At 44.5% G+C, this 16255-nt stretch overlaps 1 protein-coding gene across 1 annotated transcript in view; it reads right to left on the bottom strand.

Moving 5' to 3' along the window:
* The window catches only part of dcaf5 (ddb1 and cul4 associated factor 5), a 141601-nt gene that overhangs the window by 105825 nt on the left and 19521 nt on the right, over positions 1–16255 (bottom strand). The window contains exons 2-3 of the mRNA XM_086003577.1: positions 15971–16114; positions 459–495 (exon numbers count right to left, since the gene is read on the bottom strand). Coding sequence (XP_085859703.1) covers positions 459–495; positions 15971–16114 — 181 coding nt within the window. The remainder of the gene's footprint in view (positions 1–458; positions 496–15970; positions 16115–16255) is intronic.

Below are 16255 nucleotides of genomic sequence, written 5' to 3'. Positions count from 1 at the left end.
CTTTTTAAATAACAAAGGACTGGTGAAATGGGGGTGTCTGCAAGGACTTCATTCACAAGACGACGTCCAAATTACATTGGCATGCATCAAAATTCAGACGGACATGGAACTAGTCAGAAGAAGGACAGTGATTAAATCAGTACCAATTCAGTACACACAAAAACTGACAAAATATTTTCACGTTCAGATAACATATTGGATGTGACCTTCAAAATTCTATAACCATGTCATTACTCATGTCAACCAGGCATATTAGACTTCTCTTTAAACTGTGCAACCCAAACAGGGATCTAGAATGAAAGTGCACTCAATACTGATCACATCACCTTATTAATTGCTATTTTAATAACTTCTGTGAATTGTATGATGTTTTCTCCTTTGTGTGCTTCTATGAACTTCTCTGCCCTTATATAAATGTTGTGATGCTGCTATTAGAATGGAGTTTCTTTTTTCCTTACCTTTCAACATCATGAACAATCACTTGCTCATCATTTCCTACAAAGGAAAATAGAAAAGAAATTAACCTTTAAAACAAAAAGGTTGCTGTTAAAATTATTATACAAGAGCATTGCTTTGTCAATACAGTAGAATTACAGGGTTACAAAGATCTGAGAGCCAATTCCGAGGCATTAGTACACACACAATGAAATGGTGATTTTATTTTTAACATTTAAAACATAGTAGCTGTAGCAAACATTGAAACAGAGTACTGCACGTGAATGTAAAATCTCATGTAATTGAAAGCATAATCATCATGCTGCTCTTTGTTCACAAAGAGAGATACTGTAACGGTACCACCGAGTGTCTCTTACTTACTGTACATAATTCCCTTTAACTATGTTTGTGTAGAGTTTGCATGCACGGGGCGTTGCCCCTTTAAGAACGCGGCCTAACACGATGACATCACGTCGCACATCACGTGACCGCCCTAAGCGCGGGCAAACGCGATGACGTCACGTCGCACATCACGTGATCGCCCCAAGCGCGGGCAAACGGGATGACGTCACGTGACCGCCCCAAGCGCGGGAAAACGCGACGACGTCACGACGCAATCCACGGGACTGCCTTCTCAGTCCTCGTGGCGTCCCCGTTCGGGTAAGACCTGTTCCAAGGCTCTCCTGCATCGATCCTTGTTGTTTTCTGTACTTCGTCAAATCCTTCATTAAAGACCTGTTGGATTGTTTCTCCTAAGTCGACCTCAGTGATTTGGTTAGGAATACACCTATTCCTACATTGGTGACCCCGTCTCCATGAACGTCTTTCACGGAAGAAGCGCACAGCCTAAACCCCGTCTCTGTGAACGGTTTCATAGAAGAGCACACCGAACAACATCCAACGAACACCAATTCCTACATTGGTGACGCCGAGTTTTGTGAACGTTTTTCACAAATGAAGCACGCCAAGGAAGCACCAGCCGTTTCGCTGTCGCTACCGCAATTCAGGGAGCAACAACCGCCCTCGTGCTTTATTCCGGTAGAAGCACCGTTCGCCTAGAACATCGATGCAGCGCAGACCAACGAGGTCTCCGTTTTCGACAGCTCTACCACCTCAAGGATCGTCCGCCTCCACGACATCCCCCAACGAAACAGCAAGTATGACACCCCTCAAAGCGAGGGTACTGCAGGTTTTTCGGGCCCACAAGATCGGAGCGCGCCCCGGCGGAGATGCCACGAGGGCCCGCCCCTCGCGACCCACGAGGGCCCGCCCCTCGCGACCCACGAGGGCCCGCCCCTCGCGACCCACGAGGACTTTTCCCTCGCAAACCGCGAGGACCCATCCCTCGCGAAACACGAAGACTCATCCCCCGCAGACGCCACCCCAGCTCGTCAGCCTAAGCGCGGGCAAACGCGATGACGTCATGTCGCACATCACGTGACCGCCCCAAGCGCGGGCAAAACGCGATGTCACGTGACCACCCCAAGCGCGGGAAAACACGATGACGTCACGACGCAATCCACGGGACTGCCTTCTCAGTCCTTGTGGCGTCCCCGTTCGGGCAAGACCTGTTCCAAGGCTCTCCTGCATCGATCCTTGTTGTTTTCTGTACTTCGTCAAATCCTTCATTAAAGACCTGTTGGATTGTTTCTCCCGAGTTGACCTCAGTGATTTGGTTAGGAATACACCTATTCCTACAATACAAGCACTATGATAATGTTTTGCGTAACAGTAACCTGCAAAATACATCTTCTGGTTTGCGGCTTTAGTTACCTTCTATATGTTCAACTTTAACGCCCTTAGTGCACTGGGTCACTTCAGGCTCAATCACATTTTTGTTTTTGATCAGCTGGGTGTCTGGCACATGTGGAAGAGCATCATAATGCCTATGTCTCCAAACCCAGCTATTGAGAAATCAACATAATGTTTCTGTTTGACCGATAGATTGCTGAAATCTTTTTTCAGCTGCCTTTTCGCATCAATAATTGAAATTTCTAATATCCAAAATAAGGGTTTAAATAAAAAATGCAACAATTATATATTTCACAATAACATGATAAAATGCATCCACTGAATTGTCTTTCTTTTAAAATCTTGATTAAAATTCTTAATTGGAGCCTCAGCCTCTCCCAAAACCGCCGGACTTAGATTGACATTATTGTCCAGATTCTGAGAGTTGAATCTGGATTGTACAGTCAAAGTAAATTCAGTGTCCCTATTTTCCCAGGATACATCAATATCGTCGTGGGGTATTTTTCTTTGGCACTTTCTACCTGGTAGTTTTTCTTTAAAGAATTTTGAAAATCAAGGGGACAAATTTCAAAATCTTTCCTGGAGGTAAAATGTATACCAAGTGCTTTTTATATAAAAAAAGAAATGAGAGGCTGTGTGCCTGACATATGTGACATGTCATGTGGTATTACGTGACGATGTTTACCTGATATATTGACAAATAAATGAAGCACACTTTTGATACCATGGAGAAAAATGTGAAAAATTAGTCATACCATTGTGACATACTGTTACGTTACAAATGATATACCGTTAACATACTGTTACGTGAACAGGTGAAGAATATGATACATTATTGGATTACGTGGGGATGTAATCTGAAAGTGGATCATTCACAAACATCATCAAGGTGATGAACAGTAACCTCCCTCCCACCTGAATATCCTAACTCATGGCCGAAAATGCTAACAAAAAATCTTGAAGATAATGACATGGAGTTGCCTTATGGTCAGGTTTGAGGGGAGCAGCTCTTGGGCAAGTCATTGCTTGGGATCGCAGCCTTTAATCAAATGTCAATAAATGCACCTGGCCTTAAAGCTTAGAAGATTGGTTAAATCATTGCCATGAATCACTTGCACAGACCACCTAGCTGGTTTCTGTTTAGCACCCTGCAAATGTACAATACTCCCAATTGTCCCAGATAATTGCAAGTTCAAAAGTTGTCTTGCACACATCAAGTCATGCTCCCGTTGTTGATATTTTTCAATCACTCAAAAGTTATGCTGCTAAAATTGTTACTGAATATAGAGTTCCTTAATGACCAACTACAAACTATTTTAATATATTTCAGTATCAAAAATCTTATTGCACTTTGGTCACTATCACTGCACATCAAGTATCTGAGAATGTATACCCAACTGGCATTCACACTCAGCACTCAAAAGACTAAAAGGGACATCACTCACCACACAAAAACAGGAATGTGTTCAAATCTAATCTCTCAGATCAGTTGGCTATAAGCTACTCGAGCTTTGTTCCAGCTCTATGAACGCTATCTGAACCCCTTCATTAGATTGCGGTCTTAAAATTACTCCCAATTAACCATTACTCTCAATTTTAAACCTCACTATTTGAGATAGGTTTTGAAGAAAAATATAACATTGCGTTGCAACATGGCATAAGCTATTAACAGCACTCAACCTGCTCTTCTATTGCAACCATCCTCCCCTTGGTTGACGTGACTGCCCATCTCACCAGGCTGGCTGTGCTCCCCAAACGTGCAGTTTAGGCCACAATCACCGACTAAGCCCCTGAGTACACTGACATTTTATGGGCCACAGTACCAACATTAACTAGCAATCTCTATTTAACGCAGGGAATTTTTGAAGTAACAATAAAAATCTACCATTTCTTTTCAAGAAAACAAAAAGCAGTTTGAATCTAAGGCATAAACCAACATTATCTAATAAGTTAGCTACGATCCACACCTGGCTCATTGGGAATCCAGATGTGGCTAATTGCACTACTGATGAGTGAATAAAAAATGAGTAACAGACAGTCATTGGGTTTGTAATCTCAATACAGGTAGACTATCCTTTATCCGAAATCCTTGGGACCAGCTGAGTTTCGGTTTTCAGAAGGTATTGGGAAATTTGTCGGGGGTGGGGGTCGGCGGGGGGTGGGGAGAAAAGAATATCGGACGGGCCACGGTTCAGGTCGGGGGTCAGGTCAGGGGGGAGAAAAGAATATCGGATGGGTCGGGTCAGGGGGGAGAAAAGAATATTGGACGGGCCGCGGTTCGGTTTGGGTTGGGTGGTGGGGGGGGAGAAAAGAATATCGGACGGGCCGCTGTATTGTTGGGTTCACTCTCCCGGTACCTCCTTCACACTGCCCGGCTCGGCCTGCAATCTCCTACCCAGGAGGGAACTCTGTGACCCTCTGCCCTGCTCAGCGCAAGTTGTGCGCCACTCTGGTCATGTCGTGCGCACGACTTACGCTGAACGAAAAAACTTTCGGTTTTTAGAGGTTTTCGGTAGTTCGGATAAAGGATAGTCTACCTGTACTCGTATTTGCACGACGTACTTTAACCTTTGTGTGTGTTTCACTAGATTACAGCAAAGGAATAACTGATTTTTTACCAGTACTTTAATCAATAAAATATCAATAAATGTTTCAAAACTTTGATAATTCTCTCAACGTGGAATACATGTCTTATGAGGAAAAGCGTATATGTGAAATTGTATATTCATGAGATATTCAACTTCAATGAGCTCTAACTTTCAACTGCCTGGAGAAGCAGAAAATCACGGAGAAACCGCGATATGGGTTATCGCTACTATTAACTCTGAAGATCAAATTGGACAAAGTAAGATCATAAGGGTGTCTTGTACAATTAAATAGACCGGTCAATCACAGTACAGTCAAAAGGCATCAGTCGCCCCAACAGGACTGGCTGATATAATGGCCCGGATTTTCCAGGGCTTATGACTACGCACGTACAGCGTACGCAGTCGTAAGTGCGCTGCAAGTTCTGGGCTTCCACACACGCGAAAACCCGGAACTTGCGATCTGTCAAGTTTCAGCTGGACAGATCATATGAATCCACAGGAAATGGATATTCGCTGGCGCAGGGTTGGGCTATTTGCCCAACTACTGCCCACGAAACCCTTACGTCTGGTAAAAGCAGGCCTAAGGCCTTCTTTTAGCAGCATAAGGGTTTAAATAAATATTAAAATAATTTTTAAAAAATGGTTTAACCATAAAAAAATTTAAAATTAGTTTAGGTTATTTTTGCTATTTTTGGACCCTTGAAAAATGTTTACATTTATTTTTCTAATTTTTGTTTTAAATGTTTAATTCAATTGTATTTTAATTAATTTTGAACATGTGATGATTTATTTTTATTTCAGTGCTGTGAAAGTGTTTTTATGGGGATTCCTATTATGCTTACGGGGAGTCTGTACGCAAATGGAATCCCCCATAAGCATAATGGGAATCCCTCTGTCATTGGTTGGCCTGTCCCACGTGATCCCAGGGATGCTTGCGAACCGCCTGCGCTCCCGGGATACGTGGACCTTTACGCAGGCGTACGCTTGCAGGCCCAGGAGCGCAAGTCTTCGAAGGTACGGAGGCTCCAAGTAGGTGCGGAGTTTACTTGCGGTTCAGAGGCATTCGCCCGTGGGAAGCCTCCGACCGCAATTTCCAGCCCATATACCTGTGGCACAAGGCTACGCTCATACAGAGCGAGGTTAGTTCACTCCAGATGTGTGAGCAATTGCAAAATAATGTAGTGAAATTCTACAACGGCATTTAAACATTTACATTTGTACATCAAGTTAATGATCCACTCATCTGACTCATCTGCAATTTTGCAATTACAGCCAGGTAATCAATATTAAGTGTTCCTACCCACTATGTGGACTTTGCAACTACCACTCAAAATAGCTCATCTAGACAGAGGTGCCTCGTCTCCTTTTCAAGTGACAGCCTGCAAACCAGCTAACAATGTAGATTTCCTCCAATACAGAGGAACAGACAGCTGAAAGAATCTCTTCCAGCATACGGTTCCAGTAACCAAAAAAAGCTACCAAATCCCAGAAAGAAATATGAAAAATGTAGTCTTTCATGATTTTGGAATAAGATAATGAGGATTGCCATTTATGAAGGCTGTTCTAATCTAACATAGCATTAAGTAACTGATAGGTATAATACATTAGCACGGACCCATGAGTCCCATGATGCTAATTTTTGAAAGAAAGCGGATATCTGGTGAGACCAATTCATTTCATTAGTTTCCTATCAGAAATCCTGGGAGTGAAGTAACTGATGGGACACAATACCGTCAACTGGTGCAGAGTGTGAAGGGGGATTGAGTCAAGTGGAAACTTGTGTGTGAAAGGCAAAACACACAGTCCAGAACTCCCCATTGTCAAAGCTAAATCAACTCAGATGAGTGGATCATTAACTTGATGTACAAATGTAAATGTTTAAATCTTGTAGCTGAATTTCACTGCATTATTCACAGCCCACACAGACGAGCAGGTGTCGGTAAATTACATAGGAAAAATATAAAATTTGATTCCGTCATTGGTATGAATGCTCTCAACTGTCAGTTTCAAAAATCTAGGCCAACACTCCAGTGCAGTGCTGAGGGAGTGCTGCAGTGGCAGAGGTGCCGTCTTTTGGATGAGAAATTAAAGCGAGACCCCCTATGCCCTCTCAAGTGGACATAAAAGATCACATGACACTATTGTGAAGAAGAGCAGGGGAGTTATCCCTGGTGCCCTGGTTAATATTTATCCCTCAATCAACATCACTAAAAAACAGATTACCTGGTCATTATCACATTGCTGTTTGGGGGAGCTTGCTGTGGGCAAATTGGCTGCAGCGTTTCCTACAATAGTGTGACTACACTTCAAAAAGTACTTGATAGAAACTTAGTGCAGAAGGAGGCCAGTGCCTGTGCTGGCTCTTTGAAGGGGCAGTCGTGCTTAGTCTCACGTCCCTGCTTTTTGTCCGTAACCCTGCAAGTTGCTCATCCTCAAGTACCTATTCAACTGGGTTTTAAAATTATTGATGGAATCAACTTCCACCACCTTTTCAGCTAGAGCGTTTCCGATCCCGACAACTCAGTGAAAAAAATTAGCTGCATCTCCCCTCTAGATCTTTTTCCAATGATTTTGAATCTATGACCTCCAGTTATTGACCCACTGGCCAGAGGGAATAGTTTTCCCTATTTACTCTATCAAAACCTCTCATCATCTTGAAAACCTCTGTTAGGTCACCTCTTAAGCTTCTCTGTTCCAAGGGGAACTGTCCTAACTTTTCCACCCGCTCCTCATAATTGAAGTCCCTCATCCCTGGTAACATCCTGGTAAACCTCCTCTGTACCCTTTCTAAGGCCTTGACATCGTTCCTGAAATGTGGTGCCCAGAATTGTCCACCATACTCCAGCTGAGGCCTAACCAGTGATTTATAAAGTTCCAGCATGATCCCTTTGCTTTTATATTCTATTTCTCTATTTATAAAACCAAGTAAACCATATTTTTTTTGACCCCTTATCAACTTGCCCTGCCACCTTTAAGGATGTGTGTTTATGGACACCAAGGTCTCTCTGCTCATCTACACTTTTTATACTGTCTTTCCATATTAGTCCTCCCAAAGTGCATCACTTCACACTTCTACACATTGAACTCCATTTGCCATGCTTCTGCCCATTTCACCAGCCTGTCTATGTCAGCCTGAAGCCTATAACTATCCTCATCATGATCTACTACTTTGCCAAGTTTTGTATCATCTGCAAACTTTATAATGCTGCTCCCTGCACCAGAGTCTAGATAGTTTATAATAATTGCAGTAATGGGCCCAAAACTGACCCTTGGGGAACACCACTGCAAATACTTGATTGGCGGTAAAACGTTTTGGGACGCCAAGAGGTCATGAAAGGCGCTATATAAATGCAAGTCTTTCTTTTTCTTTTCAAACCTAGATTCCAGTTAATGAACCTGAATTAATGGTCTTTTGTTTTCCAAATTCTATGGGATGGGGACCGCTGGCACCTCAAAAAGATTAAAAACCAGAACACGGTTTTAAAAAACAAAAAACAAGCCCAGTTGACATTTTTTTTTATTTTTTAAAAAAGGTCTTTGTTTTAAATGTAGCATGCCTGCAAAGTAGTAGTGGAGCAGATAGTTAAGTGAAAAGCCACTGCAGGGAGGATGAGATTGATACATGGGCAGCTTTTTTCTGGCTCCTGTTCATGCAGCAAACTCAAAGTATAAGATGAAGTGTTCCACAAAACAGTCGACAGTATAATCAATAGTTCAGTCCAAATTAAAACACCAATGTTACCGTGCTCTAACAACGTAATAATCTACTGATCACTGAACTGCAGAACACCAAACCATTACCAATTGATGACTATACAATTAAAACCCTTTAGGTTAGTAAGACAGCTTGACTACAAGTGTTTGAATTATTCATGCAGGAATCTGATCTCTTAAGACAGACTCAGTAATTAAATTAATATAATAGCAAAATACTGTGGATGCTGGAAATCTGAAATAACGAGAAAATGCTGGAAATACTCAGCAGGCCAGGCAGCATCCGTGGAGAGAAATTTGCAATCCCATTTGCAACATTTTCACAGTATATTCTTTCAATTCCTTCCCCCTCTCCTAAACCACCCCACCCCCCCATCTCTGCACCTGCTTAATATGTTACATTTCCAGCTTTTTCCAGTTCTGATGAAGGGTCCCAGATCTGAAACGTTAACTCTGTTTCTCTCTCCACGGATGCTGCCTGGCCTGCTGCGTATTTCCAGCATTTTGTTGTTATTTCAGTAATTAAGTTTACTGTCTGACATTTTCTGTAATGCTTTGTTTTATTCTTTGGGGAAACTGCATCAACATGGCTGCTCATGCTTCTGCGCATCCTGTTGTACCATAGAACGCCATTATACCATTTCATAAAATGAAAGAATGTTGGTACATGCCAACAATTGCCAAAGTGGTAATGTCCCAATTTTTGATTGATTATCAACAGCGCTTCTCTGCAACGGAAGGGTGGGAACACAAACACACACAACTCTTCACACCTCTTAGCAGCCATTTACAGAGGAAGACTGGCAGGCTTAGCACCAAAATACCCACCTGCTCTCTTGGTTGTGAAATAATCAATGGAAAGGAAATGAGGAAAATCTAATTCATTAAAGAACTGTTCTGTTAAGAAATTGGAGGGCAAAATAAAGATAATATTCGTGTAGATCTTTAACTAAAAGTTTTGCAGATTAACCCTTGAACTTGCACAGCACATGCATGACCTAAAAAACCATGCCAAAAAATGGCTATGGAAAAACTAACAGCCAGAAACGAAATTGTGTTGATCCTAGCAAATAAGGAGCACTGCAAACAGAGCTATAGAGGGCAATTTTAACCTCCAAAAAATGGGTGGGATGGGGACGGGTGGGAGGTTAAAGTTTTAAAAATCTGAATCCCAACTCCAACCTGTCCACTTCCAGTTCTCAGGAGGCGGGTTGGCCTTTAAATGTTATAATGAGACTGTGAGCCTCATTTTGAAGCTCCATTTTAAATTTAACTCTGACTGGTCAGGTTTCCCGGGGCTCAGGGAAGCCGCTAGTTAAAAGGCGAGGACTGCCGCATCCAGGAGGTATGCGCCTTTCCACTTACCTGCTGGATCCAGCGTTTCTGCCTCGCCAACCCCCCACGATCAGGCCCCCCACCCAGAGCGTCTGACCAACCCCTCCACCCAACGGGGCCTCCGATCTCTGATCCCCGATTCCCCCCGCTCACCTTCCAGCCCCCGGCCAACCCCAAAGACAATATGCAGCCCCCGACCCTCCGACGATCTGAAGCCCCTGACCCCTCCGATGATCTGCAGCCCCAATCCCCAATCCAAGCACCAGCTCCCGCCGACGATCTGCAGCCCCTGACCTTGCCAACAACCTGCCCACCGATCCCTCCTCTTTGCGGCCTAGTGCCGCAGGCCTACCCGCCTCTCCATCTGTTGGCTGTGGGTGGGAAACAGAGAATCAAAATGTTAATCAGGCCCTACTGTTAAATTCGGCAATACCTGAAGGAAACCCGATCTCCTGGGTTTCCTGACCGCATTCCAACCATCATCGCCTCCCCCACCCCCCTGCCGTCAAATCGACAAGGCTGAACACTATCATTCTCCATCAACTCTCCTCGGTGATACAGCACTCACATGGTTCCACTCTTACTTGTCTTAACATACCCAGCACACTTCTGCAATGCACATGTCCTGCAATGGTCTTTTCTCCTGGCTCCACATGGTCACTGCAGGGTGTCATATGGCTTTATGGTGTCCTGGCCCACTCCAGGAACATGAGCACATAAATCTAGGCTGACACTCCACTCCAGTGCAGTGCTGAGGAAATGCTGCATTGTCGGAGGTGCCATCTTTCAGATGAGACGTTAAACCGAGGCCCCGTCTGCGCTCTCAGGTGGATGTAAAAGATCCCATGGCACTATTTCGAAGAGGAGCAGGGGAGTTATCCCCAGTGTCCTGGCCAATAGTTATCCCTCAATCCACATAACAAAAACAGATTCTCTGGTCATTATCACATTGCTGTTTGTGGGACCTTGCTGTGCGCAAATTGGCTGCCGCGTTTCCCACGTTACAGTGGCTACTCCAAAAGTTTTTCATTGGCTGTAAAGCGCTTTGAGACGTCCAGTGGTCGTGAAAGGCACTATATAAATGCAAGTCTTTCTTTCTTTCATCATTAACGTATCCCCCCCCCCCCCCCCCACTGTTCTTTGTCAAAATGCTCCCTCTCACCAACATTATCCACAAACGAGTGTTCATTTTCCTTATTTATGCTGCCGACAGCCGACTATCTGTTTATCGCCACAGGAAATCTAACATTTAAATAATTCTGACTGTTAAATATTGCATAACCAAAACTTTGCTATCCAGTTTCTTGTCTGACAGGATATAAGATTCTGAGGGGGATTGACAGGGTAGATGCTGAGAGGTTGTTTCCCCTGGCTGGAGAGTCTAGAGCTAGGTGACATAGTCGCAGGATAAGGGGTCGGCCACTTAAGACTGAAATGAGGAGGAATTTCTTCACTCAGAGGGTTGTGAATCTTTGGAATTCTCTACCCGAAAGGGCTGTGGATGCGGAGTCTCCGAGTTTATTCAAGACTGGGATAGATTGATTTTTGGACTCTAAGGAATCAAGGGATATGGGGATCAGGTGGGAAAGTGGAGTTGATGTAGATCAGCCATGATCTTATTTAATGGGCTCGAAGGGCCGTATGGCCTACTCCTGCTCCAAATTCTTATGTTCCTATTGTATGGACATTTGTTTTATTTTTAAAAAACGGAATAAAATTCAAGTAATAATGTGGGTCTGAAATGCAATATTTAGCAGTCAGAATTATTTAAATGTTAGATTTCCTGTGGCCTTATGCGTGGTTAATGAGAGAATTTGCCGTTTCCAAACAATAGGAGTGTTTATGCCATGTAGGGGATAGCATCAGGATCACTGATTTACAGTAAATAAGTCAAATTCCATTTTTATGAAATGATATTTTATAATCTTTACTGGTGCTTTGGGATTGAATTTTACAACTTTTCATTATTTTGTCAAAATGATAAATTTGTGGCCTGTATATGTAAGTTTTTATCCCTTACCATTTTTATAGCTGTGAACACACAGCAAGACAGTATGCAAGAAGTACCAGATGGAGGTAGGTATTTGATATTAAGCAGTATTGATGGGAGTACTGGGGTTCCGCTGGTCCTAAGGTTTGCAAGAACTATTGGGGCTCCTGGAGTTTGAGAGTACTGTGGTGAAGCTCCTGGAGTTTGAGAGTACTATGGCGGAGCTCCTGGAGTTTGAGAGTACTATGGAGGGGCTCCTGGAGTTTGAGAGTGCTATGGTGGGGCTCCTGGAGTTTGAGAGTACTATGGTGGGGCTCCTGGAGTTTGAGAGTACTATGGTGGAAAAAGCATCATGGATGTGGGACTTGCACAAGCCAAGCTCCCGCTCAGCACCAGGAGTCACTACTTTGAGGTCGAAATTGTGAATCCAGGCGAGAAGTGTTACATAGCTGTGGGAGTGGCGAGAAAGTTTCACCCTGTATTATTAAATTGGATTATAACAATCAACGCCTCCTGTTTGGTGATGAGGGTTTAGCTATCTGTAGTTTGAGAGTACTATGGTGGGGCTCCTGGAGTTTGAGAGTACTATGGCGAGGCTCCTGGAGTTTGAGAGTAATGTACTATGGTGGGGCTCCTGGAGTTTGAGAGTACTATGGTGGGGCTCCTGGAGTTTGAGAGTACTACGGTGGGGCTCCTGGAGTTTGAGAGTAATGTACTATGGTGGGGCTCCTGGAGTTTGAGAGTACTATGGTGGGGCTCCTGGAGTTTGAGAGTACTACGGTGGGGCTCCTGGAGTTTGAGAGTAATGTACTATGGTGGGGCTCCTGGAGTTTGAGAGTACTGTGGTGGGGCTCCTGGAGTTTGAGAGTACTACGGTGGGGCTCCTGGGGTTTGAGAGTAATGTACTATGGTGGGGCTCCTGAAGTTTGAGAGTACTACGGTGGGGCTCCTGGAGTTTGAGTGCACTACGGTGGGGCTCCTGGAGTTTGAGAGTACTATGGTGGGGCTCCTGGAGTTTGAGAGTACTATGGTGGGGCTCCTGGAGTTTGAGAGTACTATGATGGGGCTCCTGGAGTTTGAGAGTACTGTGGTGGGGCTCCTGGAGTTTGAGAGTACTGTGGTGGGGCTCCTGGAGTTTGAGAGTACTATGGTGGGGCTCCTGGAGTTTGAGAGTACTACAGTGGGGCTCCTGGAGTTTGAGAGTACTACAGTGGGGCTCCTGGAGTTTGAGAGTACTATGGCGAGGCTCCTGGAGTTTGAGAGTAATGTACTATGGTGGGGCTCCTGGAGTTTGAGAGTACTATGGTGGGGCTCCTGGAGTTTGAGAGTACTACGGTGGGGCTCCTGGAGTTTGAGAGTAATGTACTATGGTGGGGCTCCTGAAGTTTGAGAGTACTACGGTGGGGCTCCTGGAGTTTGAGAGTAATGTACTATGGTGGGGCTCCTGGAGTTTGAGAGTACTGTGGTGGGGCTCCTGGAGTTTGAGAGTAATGTACTATGGTGGGGCTCCTGGAGTTTGAGAGTACTATGGCGAGGCTCCTGGAGTTTGAGAGTAATGTACTATGGTGGGGCTCCTGGAGTTTGAGAGTACTATGGTGGGGCTCCTGGAGTTTGAGAGTACTACGGTGGGGCTCCTGGAGTTTGAGAGTAATGTACTATGGTGGGGCTCCTGAAGTTTGAGAGTACTACGGTGGGGCTCCTGGAGTTTGAGAGTAATGTACTATGGTGGGGCTCCTGAAGTTTGAGAGTACTACGGTGGGGCTCCTGGAGTTTGAGAGTACTACGGTGGGGCTCCTGGAGTTTGAGAGTACTATGGTGGGGCTCCTGGAGTTTGAGAGTACTACGGTGGGGCTCCTGGAGTTTGAGAGTACTATGGTGGGGCTCCTGGAGTTTGAGAGTACTGTGGTGGGGCTCCTGGAGTTTGAGAGTACTACGGTGGGGCTCCTGGAGTTTGAGAGTACTATGGTGGGGCTCCTGGAGTTTGAGAGTACTGTGGTGGGGCTCCTGGAGTTTGAGAGTACTGTGGTGGGGCTCCTGGAGTTTGAGAGTACTGTGGTGGGGCTCCTGGAGTTTGAGAGTACTACGGTGGGGCTCCTGGAGTTTGAGAGTAATGTACTATGGTGGGGCTCCTGGAGTTTGAGAGTACTGTGGTGGGGCTCCTGGAGTTTGAGAGTACTGTGGTGGGGCTCCTGGAGTTTGAGAGTACTGTGGTGGGGCTCCTGGAGTTTGAGAGTACTGTGGTGGGGCTCCTGGAGTTTGAGAGTACTATGGAGGGGCTCCTGGAGTTTGAGAGTACTGTGGTGGGGCTCCTGGAGTTTGAGAGTACTGTGGTGGGGCTCCTGGAGTTTGAGAGTACTGTGGTGGGGCTCCTGGAGTTTGAGAGTACTACGGTGGGGCTCCTGGAGTTTGAGAGTAATGTACTATGGTGGGGCTCCTGGAGTTTGAGAGTACTGTGGTGGGGCTCCTGGAGTTTGAGAGTACTGTGGTGGGGCTCCTGGAGTTTGAGAGTACTGTGGTGGGGCTCCTGGAGTTTGAGAGTACTGTGGTGGGGCTCCTGGAGTTTGAGAGTACTATGGAGGGGCTCCTGGAGTTTGAGAGTACTATGGTGGGGCTCCTGGAGTTTGAGAGTACTATGGTGGGGCTCCTGGAGTTTGAGAGTACTATGGTGGGGCTGTTCAAGTTTGAAAACATGAGATGGTTCCTTAATTTGGCATCACTGTAGAAAGGGGAACCTGGGGCTTGGCAGAACTGTAGATAGAAAACCTGAGGTTTGAAATACTAGGGCTTTAGATGCTTTGTTGACCAGAATTGAATGCAGCACAGACATGTTGTCTGACCAGAGCAGTGTATAGCTTCAACGTCAGATTTATAGTATACTGATAATAAAGCCGAGGATTCCATTTCCTGAATATATACTGTCCATAGAATCAGAGAAGTTTATGGCACAGAAGGAGGCCATTTGGCCCATCGTGTCTGTGCTGGCTGAAAGAGAGCTATCCAGCCTAATCCCACTTTCCAGCTCTTCGTCCATAGCCTTATAGGTTACGGCACTCCAAGTGCATATCCAGGTACTTTTTAATTGTGATGAGTGTTTCTGCCTCTACCACCCTTTCAGGCAGCGAGTTCCAGACCCCCACCACCCTCTGGGTGAGTTTCCTCAACTCCCCTCTAATCCTTCTACCAATTACTTTAAATCTATGACCTCTCTGCTAAGGGAAATAGGTGCTTCCTATCCACTCTATCTCAGCCCCTCATAATTTTATACGCTTCAATCAAGTCTCCCCTCAGCCTCCTTTGTTCCAAAGAAAAGAATCCCTCTTTATCCAATCTTTCCTCATAGCTAAAATTCTCCAGTCCTGGCATCCTCATAAATCTCCTCTGCACACCCTCTAGTGCAAGCACATCCTTCCTGTAATGTGGTGACCAGAACTGCACACAGTATTCTAGCTGCGGCCTAACCAGTGTTGTATACAGTTCTAGCATAATCTCCCTGCTCTTATATTCTATGCCTCGGCTAATAAAGGAACGTATCTTGTATTCCTTCTTAACCACCTTATCTACCTATAAATTTCTGGTATTGAGCTCTTGGAGTCTGTCTAGAACCTCAATAAAAGTTATTTGATTAAGGGTTTGCTCTGCAATAGACCCCCTCCCTCCAATCACGGCAACAAAACAAACAAGTTAAGGTTTAGGTCGAATAACTTGTAACCTGTCACAAATACTTGTTCTAAACTTAATCAAAACTGCAGTTTGCTTATGTGGCTGCCTGGTTCGCACAGCATTCAGCATCTTGCTTAATGCAGGTCAGTTGGATATTTTGTTAAATGAGCTCCCTTCCCCCACTTTGGAAAATTTTAGTCATTTCATTAGCCTATACCTAAATATCCAAGAAAAAAACCAAGCATGCACATCCCTGTTGAACAGCCCATCTGAATGATTTCAAACCAGATTAAGCACAGCTGTTTGCCAAAAGCAAGAACTGTTGGACACTAATTTCCTTATGCCATTAGTTAAGAACTTATACTTGCAGTAACAAAAATCTAAATTAAGTGTTAAATTTTAATATTTAGCAACGCCACATGAAGTCATTTTGCGTTCAAAGAAATCAATGTTTAAGTGTCGTAGTCTTCATTTTGTATGATACAAGGTTTCTTACCTCCAGAAAAGAGATGGGTATTTGTGCTGTCAAATGCCAAACAGAAGATGTTGGATAGGTGTTCGCCTTTCAGTTGGGTAGGTTTAGCTTTTGAATGAATAGCCTTGTCAACGTGCCACAACAAGACACGCCGATCATCTCCACCTGTTATAACAAACAAATTTACAAGTTACTCTTTAGTCTGACAATTGTTTTTTGATCACATTAAACCAGGCAGTTGACAAGCCTGCTTACACAAAGTCACTAGAAAGAAAGGCTTGCAATGATATAGCGCATTTCACAACC

This window comes from Somniosus microcephalus, chromosome 12 (genome assembly GCF_052327205.1).
Source record: "Somniosus microcephalus isolate GS21.2 chromosome 12, FLI_Smic_1.0, whole genome shotgun sequence".
In the NCBI taxonomy this organism is placed as follows: domain Eukaryota; kingdom Metazoa; phylum Chordata; class Chondrichthyes; order Squaliformes; family Somniosidae; genus Somniosus; species Somniosus microcephalus.
Note: the sequence above shows the minus strand (reverse complement) of the source record. Positions and strands in the feature narration are given on the sequence as shown.